The sequence below is a fragment of the Ursus arctos genome, unplaced genomic scaffold (assembly GCF_023065955.2).
Source record: "Ursus arctos isolate Adak ecotype North America unplaced genomic scaffold, UrsArc2.0 scaffold_22, whole genome shotgun sequence".
NCBI classification, from domain to species: domain Eukaryota; kingdom Metazoa; phylum Chordata; class Mammalia; order Carnivora; family Ursidae; genus Ursus; species Ursus arctos.
In genome coordinates, this window is record NW_026622897.1 from 56,836,301 (window position 1) to 56,844,825 (window position 8,525).

The 8,525-nt window shown below is 41.2% G+C and overlaps 1 protein-coding gene across 1 annotated transcript; it reads right to left on the bottom strand.

The window, feature by feature from the left end:
- Nucleotides 1-4,991: 4,991 nt before the first annotated feature.
- LOC113269510 (olfactory receptor 51S1) lies at nt 4,992-5,960 on the bottom strand. The gene has a single exon (XM_026518389.4). It carries the CDS (start codon nt 5,958-5,960, stop codon nt 4,992-4,994), a length of 969 nt encoding a protein of 322 aa, XP_026374174.2.
- Nucleotides 5,961-8,525: the final 2,565 nt, after the last annotated feature.

Here is an 8,525-nt window from a genome sequence, read left to right on the forward strand (position 1 = left end):
TAGCTGAGTAATATTCCATTGTATATATGGACTGCAACTTCTTAATCCAGTCATCTGTTGAAGGGCATCTCGGCTCCTTCCACGATTTAGCTATTGTGGACATTGCTGCTATGAACATTGGGGTGCATATGGCCCTTCTCTTCACTACGTCTGTATCTTTGGGGTAGATACCCAGTAGTGCAATGGCTGCGTCATAGGGTAGCTCAATTTTTAACTTTTTAAGGGACCTCCGTACTGTTTTCCAGAGTGGCTGTACCAGCTCACATTCCCACCAACAATGTAGGAGGTATCCCCTTTCTCCACATCCTCTCCAACAATTGTTGTTTCTTGCCTTGTCTATTTTTGCCATTCTAACTGGCGTAAGGTGGTATCTCAGTGTGGTTTTGATTTGAATTTCCCTGATGGCTAATGATTTTGAACATTTTTTCATGTGTCTGTTAGCCATTTGTATGTCTTCATTGGAAAAGTGTCTGTTCATATCTTCTGCCCATTTCTTGATTTGTTTATCTGTTTCTCGTGTATTGAGTTTGAGAAGTTCTTTGTAGATCTTGGATACCAGTCTTTTATCTGTAGTGTCATTTGCAAATATATTCTCCCATTCCGTGGGCTGCCTCTTAGTTTTTTTGACTGTTTCCTTGGCTGTGCAGAAGCTTTTTATCTTGATGAAGTCCCATAAATTCATTTTATCTTTTATTTCTCTTGCTTTTGGAAATGTGTCAAAAAAGTTGCTTTGGCCGATGCCATAGAGGTTGCTGCCTATGTTCTCCTCTAGAATTTTGATGGATTCCTGTCTCACATCAAGGTCTTTCATCCATTTGGAGTTTATTTTTGTGTATGGTGTGAGAGAGTGGTCAAGTTCCATTCTTTTGCATGTAGCTGTCCAATTTTCCCAGCACCATTTATTGAAGAGACTGTCTTTTTTCCACTGATTGTTTTTTCCTGCTTTATCAAAGATTAGTTGCCCAAAGAGCCGAGGGTCCACTTCTGGGTTCTCTGTTCTATTCCATTGGTCTATGTGTGGCAGGAGGACTTCCAGATGGAGGTCTCACCATAGTTCTTTTTGAAACTTGATGAAGCTGGAAGGCCCTCCTCACTCAGCCTGAGCAGCTAAGCTTATGCCCAGCTTCCTCTAACTCTCCATCTAGGTCCTTGCTGGTTTTCTCTTACTTTTTTCTCAGTGTTCCCTGATGTATGATATGTCAAATGAAGTTTTGAGAAAAACAAGTATTTGAAAAAAGAAAGTGAGAATTTATTTGTAGAGTTCAAAGCTGTCAGACTTCAGAAGCTATGCCTCACAAATTCCGCAACCTAACATACATTTATAGGGGAACAAATCACACAATAGGTTACCATGACTATTAGGTTTACAGTAATCTGTTTATGGTGAATTGCTATCATCATGTTCACAAAGGTCAGGATTTATTTTAAGATATCACCATAACAAAAATCTGGTATAGAACTGTTCTTTTAGGGAGTCTAAGTATACAGGAAAGATTCAAGGTTTTTATTATTTTGGGGATCAGGCTGATATTGTAATTTTGGATTTGTCTCTAGTTGCAATTTCTTTTTCTTTGTCTGCTTTCTTTAGCCTTGGTAAGTTAAACATTTGGTATTAGGAAAGTAGAAAAAAGTGCCAAGCTATCCTCCTCTCTCTCTTCTTCCTTTTTCTCCTCCTTCTCCCCTTCCGCTCTTGCCCCCATCCTTTCCTTCTTTCCTACCTCCCCCTCACCTTCCTCTTCTTTCTTGTCCTCTCCTTCTCCACCTCCACTTCCTCCTAGTCTTCATAGTAGTTGTCGTCTTCTTCTTCTTCTTCTTCTTCTTCTTCTTCTTCTTCTTCTTCTTCTTTTCCTTCTTCTTCTTCCTCTACAGTGCTTAAGAGATGAGGTAGGAGATGTTCCCTGAGCTAGAGTGCTGCTACATACTGTCTGTGCCTCTGGTTATGTCCCTGTTGATCCAGTGAAGACCGGAGAAGAAGCTCAGTGGTTAATAATGGAGGAAACTCTGCACTGCTAGAACCGAGTACTGAAGAAAGTGCACAGTGCCAAGCAATGGAAAAATAGCATATTCTGTGGGAGTCCGTCAACAAAGTACACAGAAACTAGGAAGAGAAAACTCTTCTCCCTCCAGTGTTCCTCCACTGCCTTCCACTGACGAGTCTTAACATCATGTCAGGTGACAAAAGAAAAGTATTGACATTACAGAGTCCAACACCATCATCATAGACAAGCAAAAAGGAATTTGGAGCTGAGAGATGGTAAATAAATAATGAGCCCGTCACCTTTATGGGTGACTATTGGACCATCCCTGCAGACCCAACTCTGAAGCCTTATCAAATATATCTCATGGTAGTCCATCCAGGAAAATAAGGAGGGAAATCTTTATTCATTGGACCTTATTTACCATTGGTCAATGTTTATCCTATGAGTTGTTAATTCCCCCATACTTTTTCACATGTATGAATACCAAGTGAATACCTGAGAATGTGTCATGCCTCGTGTCAGCCCTGGGGCAAGAAGCAAGAGGAACACAGTGCAGGCCTAAGGCAAGAGGTTATCATGTGCTCCCTTTGTGGAGCCAGCCAATGAGCCATGGGTCTGGTTGTTGCAACAATGTCTGGACAATAAGGCCAAAAGATTTGAAGTGGTACACTCTGAGAAGCTGAGTCATGACAATATCTCAAACCCTGATGTTCTCACCAGGAGAGGTTGTAGGTTGACAGAAGGCTGGTTGTCTCCAAGTGAGGTCTGAGCCATCTCTCCCGTCAAACTGAAAAGCCACTCTGTTCTTTTCTGGTGCAAACTTTAGTTCCCCATTTAACTCCATAAATCAATGAGGGTGGCATAGTTACCAAATTCGATTTCTTTACTTTTTTTTTTAACCTCAGAGAAGAGAAATGGGTCAGAAAAAGGTTTCCATGGGCCAAGGGTTTTTGAAAGGATGGAGGTAGCTCCAGGACAATGGGGGAATTTCCACAAGCATATAAAGCATGTAGAAGTGGCCTCAGAGAGAGCCGTTGAGAGCAACTCCTTTTATAAGGAGTATTTTCATTGTGAAATTCATAGCTTTTTACGTTAAAATTATGATATTAACAGTAAATAAAAAAGAGGAATGATGGAAGGGAAGAAATGGAGGAGGGGGGCTGGGGAAGCAATTTGAATTGGAGAAAGAAAGAGAGGAAGAAGATAATCATTTCATTTAATATTTTACCTAAATTTTCTTCGGTAAATTTTCCTTTAACCTAAATTTAGTCCTTCTAGGGGCAGAGTACTCACTGCCTTGCTCCCCGAAAAAACAAAAGAAAACAAAACAAAATAAAACACCAGTTGTTTTTGTCGTTGTTGTTGTCGTTTTTCTAGTTCCAGCTGCTTTTCCTCCTGATGACCTTAAAGCCATTTCTGGATCTAGAGATCAAGGAATTTTTAACTCAGAATGATGCAGATGGATTCAAGGAATGCTGGGAGGATGTAGGATAGACATAATCAGGCCATATAATTCCATTACAATCCCAGACGGATGCTGGAATAAGTACATCAAGGTTAAGAATTTGTGTTACTTTTTTTAATGCTCTGTGTGTATGTATACACACACACTTTTGTCTGTCTCCAATATATATATATTGGAAAGTGGAAAATCAATTTTCACAATCAAATTATAAGCCTCTTTTCTCTAATTTTCTGCCTCGCCCAGATGGGGCTTCGTGCTCAGTGGGGAATCTGTGTGGGATTGTCTCTCTCCCTCTCCTTCTGCCCCGCCCCCCCCACTCCTGTGCATGCTCTCTCTTTCAAATAAATGAATAAATCCTTAAAAAAACAGCAGATAATTATATTACTGGGTGCTGAAAAAAACACTTAGTAGGATTCATTAAGTAAGCTTATTAAAAATCAATAAAATTAGAATACATGTATATTTTTTAAATCTTGAAAGTTTTCCCAGAGATCTAGCAACCAACTGTTGTTCTAACAGGTGAAACATTAATGCCACTTTCGTTTCAAAATCAAGATCTGAATGGTCACTTTTAATTTTTCATAGTCCAATAAATTAAATGAAATACATTGTGTGAATAGTAGGGAAAAATTACCAGTCATCTATTTTTACTTACATATGCTAAATGCAAATAAAATCCAAAAATAAAAATCTACAATAATTCATACAATAATTTGGTAAAATACATATTAATGCAAGATAGAAATGTTTTTTCTCAATCAAACAATATGTATGTGGAAATAGAAACAGGGATATATTTTATTTATAAAAGCTACAAAATATACATTTTAAAATTATAGAAATAAATTTAATGCAAATAATTTTATTGAAAAAATTTTTAAACAGTGTTAATAAGTGAAACATCTATCATATATTCTTGGATGTGAAAGCTTATCATCATAAATGTTGATTCTCTTACATTTAATCTATAAAAATAATGTAATTCTTGTTAGGATTCCAGAGCTCTTGTTTGTTTTATGAGAGGGGGAGCACTTTATACCATATGAACTAAGTCAGACTATGAGGCTACACTAATAGATCAATGATATGTGATTGTATACATGACATATATTACAATCCATGAAAAGGTCTGTAAAACGATGTACACACACGTTGAATGCCATCAGATGTTTCAGTCTTCTCGTTTCTCTGCTGTGTTGCTGTTTAACTCCTAGAGTTTCCTCAGTTATTGGGGTGTAGATGTGGTAGGGAAATTAACAAACACAAAACAACCACCAAGACACACTTGGAAGGTTGGGACAAGACCTAGATCCTGGGCTCTCTATGCCATGGATCTGTAGTGAAACAGTGGAGAGACCACTGCCATTCTCTGGAACCTGTAAGCTTTCCTAAATGTCCACATGCATGCTTGCAAGGACAGTGGGCATCCATGTATATGTGCTTATGTGTACCCGAGTCACCATTTCATGCATGGTGAACTGAGTTCTTGTTGTGGAAACCTTAGTACCAGGTAGCCTTGAGCCACCAAATGTGGAGGGGCCTCCTCCTCATTGAGCCCAACCCACCTTCTTGGACTGTAACCTCTTGAGTATTCTCTCTCGAATCTCCTTCATCTTGACACTATAGAGAATCGGGTTTATCAGTGGAGGAAGCAGGAAGTGGACATAGGAGAGAAGAGTATGGGCAGGCTGAGGTACTGGCACCCTGAGACGGTCAATGAGGGCCAGGAGGATCATGGGCACGTAGAAGAGGAGCACAGCAGAGAGGTGGGCAGCACAGGTTTGAGCTGCCTTCCAGCGATCCTCCCTGGGTCCAAAACCTTGCAACACCCTGCCAATTAGGCCATAGGAGAAGAAAATCAGCAGGGGGTCTAATCCCATAGCTGACAGAACCACCAAGAGGCTGTAGACTGCACTCCAAGCTCCTGGGCAGGCCAAATGGGCTATATCTGGGTGCAGGCAGTAAGAATGGGTCAGAATCTGAGGGTGGCAGTAGGGCATGTGGGCAAGGAGGAATGGCAGGGGCAGGTGGAGACCCAAGCATCGGAAAGCGATAGCCACACCAATCTTGCCAAGGACATCGTTGGTGAGGAGCGTTGGGTAGTGGAGAGGGCGGCAGATAGCTAGTGCTCGATCTAAGGCCATGGCGAGCAAAACAGAGGACTCCATGACAGAAAAGACGTGGACAAAGAACATCTGTAGGAGGCAAGCTGAGGCAGGGACAGCACGAACGCCAGCAAAGGCAAGACCCAGCAGGGTGGGCATCAGGGCCGTGGCCAAGCCAACATCAGATACACTCAGCAGGAAGAGGAAGAAGTACATTGGGCGGTGCAAGGTGGGATCCAGGGCAATGACCCAGAGGATAGTACCGTTGCCCAGGGCAGAGAGAAGGTAGATGGTGATGAGTGGTATCGTCCACCAGGAGGGTACAGCTGACAGACCTGGCATGCCCACCAACAAGAAGGTGGGGGCCATTGAAGTGTTATCAGGGGCTGCCTGCATGGGGAATGTTGACATAGCTTGGATCCCACTTTGAACTCTGGAACCTGAAAACTGATTGGAAAGATTTACTTACCATTTTGACACCTTTGCATGATGCTATCTAAAACAGCCTTCCTCCTCCTTCCCCAGCCCCAGCACACACACGCTTACACATTCCCTCCCTTCCCGGCATACACGTACATTCTACTATGTATGCCATGCTCATCTCTGGTCTTGGCAGTTTCTCTAAAGCTGTCCTTAAATCTGTTCCTCGTCCTAAATTGTTTCCCCACTTTCCTTTAACCTTGCCTTTTCTTGAAGCTTTTTCCAAACTCATGTCCCGCCATCAATGGCAAACACCTGTAAGAGGGTCTATACTCCTATAAATACTGTTTTGGCTCCCCTTACCCCCAGACATTCTGACTTCCATATTGCCTCAACACACTCACATTTCAGGGGACTTTAAGTGGTCTCATTAAAGTCACCAAATATCCCTTGAGTACTAAAGCAAGGGGCACTCATATTTCCCAAACTAATGTATTTTTCAATGACCTTTGGCTGTTATAAATCCAGTTTCTCCTTTTCTTCTTAACTCTACCTGGTAGACGTTAACTGCTCAGTTCCCCTTGCTGCGTCCTGCCCAAGGTACATCTTGGCATTTTTGAGGGATCTTTTTTTGGGTCTCTTCTTTTTCTTCAGTGGTCTTAGGTACTCTCGTGACATTAACTAAATTCTGTAAACTGATGAATCACAAATATATCCTCCTAGATCATTGTATATTCATCTCACCCTGGAAATCTCTACTCTTATGTCCCATTTATTTTTATTTTGTTTTACATTTTATTTTATTTTGTTTCATTTTATTTTTGAGAGAAAGAGAGAGAAAGCAGGGGCTGGGGGAGGGGCCAAGGGATAGGGAGAAACAGACTGCCTGCTCAGCAGGGAGCCCAAAGTGGGGCTCTATCCCAGGACCCTGGGATTATGATCTGAGCTGAAGGCAGATGCTTAAACCACTGAGCCACTCAGGTGCCCCACTCCCATTTATTTAAAACTCACGTAATAGAGAACAGATCTTCACAAATGCATCTTAAAACCTCTTCCAGTTTCCTCAGGAGATGGTGGTAGGGAAATTACAACAATGACACAAGAAAAAAAGTAAAAAGGAATATATCTTGATTCCCTAAGTCAGGTGGTGATATCACCACTCACCAATTTCCCAAAATAAAAGCCCCACAATTAACCTCACTTCACATATAATGTCCAAATAGTTTTTCTACTTTCAACAAGAAGGACTGAGCACACACTATAGTCTTATCTCCTTCCGTCGGTCAAATGCCCAAAAAAGTTAGAACTGAAATTCCAGACAAAGGACAATGAAAATGTGATGTGGGGAAAAGAAAAACAAAGACATGCTGTTATGTTCTTAGGGGAATAATGTGGATGTAAATTAAATCTAAATATTTATTACGAAATTCTCAATGTATATATGCTAAAAATATCAAGTTAAATATTTTAAAATTAAATGTTAAACTTTCAAAGTATAAGGGAAAGTAAATGAAACAAAGATCTTAATCATCTAACAGAAAGCATTAAAAAAGGAATGAAGAGGGGCGCCTGGGTGGCTCAGTTGGTTAAGCATCTGAATCTCGAATTTGGCTCAGGTCACAATCTCAGTCAGGGTCATGAGATGGAGTCCCGCCTAAGCTCTGAGCTGAGCGTGGAGCCTGCTTAAGATTTCTCTCTCCCTCTGCCTTGCCCCTCTCCCCCTTCTTAAAAAAATGGATTCAATAGGAACAGATACTCATTTGTAGCATGATTGAGTGAGGGGGTTGAAAATCCCTCTCCTGAAAAGCAACTGCAAAACTAGTAAATCTCTCAATAATACCATGTTAACATAATGGAAAGCCATCAGACACATCAGCCCGTTCATGAAAACTGTAGAACTTTGGGAAATAACTCCCACGTTATTGGCATTCTGGCTGGGGCTGCCCTCGTTATCCCCACTGCCTCCAGTCCTGTCAGCAGTGGTAACACAGGGACAGCTGACAGCCTTGTTCCACTGCCTGAGCTGGCTTCTTTGATTTGGAGCTTGTAGGTCAGTGTGGTGATGTTGGTGGCAGGCCAGTGGGGAGGCCCGAGGCTCTACTAGCTTGAGGTTGTGGCCGTCTTTGGGGTGAGCCATGGATCAGCGGACTAGCTGGGTATTTCATAGGGAGTTCTAGTGAACTGGCAGATGGATTTCCAGCCATAACATCAGTTACAAAGTAAAGGACTAAACACTCCTCACAAAAAGTAGACACTGTTAGGATAAAGAAAGCAAGGAATAACTATACTCTGCACATTGGAGTCATACTGTAGTTGCCAAGGTATGTAAGTTGAGAGTAAAAAGATGGAAAAACATATATCATAGAAACAACAACTATAAGATAGCTAGAGTGGCTATACCAGTATTGACGAACAAGTCTTCAAGGCAAGAACTATTATGAGACAGAGATATTTCATAGTGAAATGAGGAGAAATATCAGGAAGATAGACATGTATAAATGCACATGCAATAACACTAGAGTCCTAAAATACATGAATGAAAACTGACAAAATTAA

What these genes read in the sequence shown, in the direction of transcription:
- LOC113269510 (XM_026518389.4), bottom strand. Translation starts at nt 5,960, where the DNA reads ATGTCAACATTCCCCATGCAGGCAGCCCCTGATAACACTTCAATGGCC.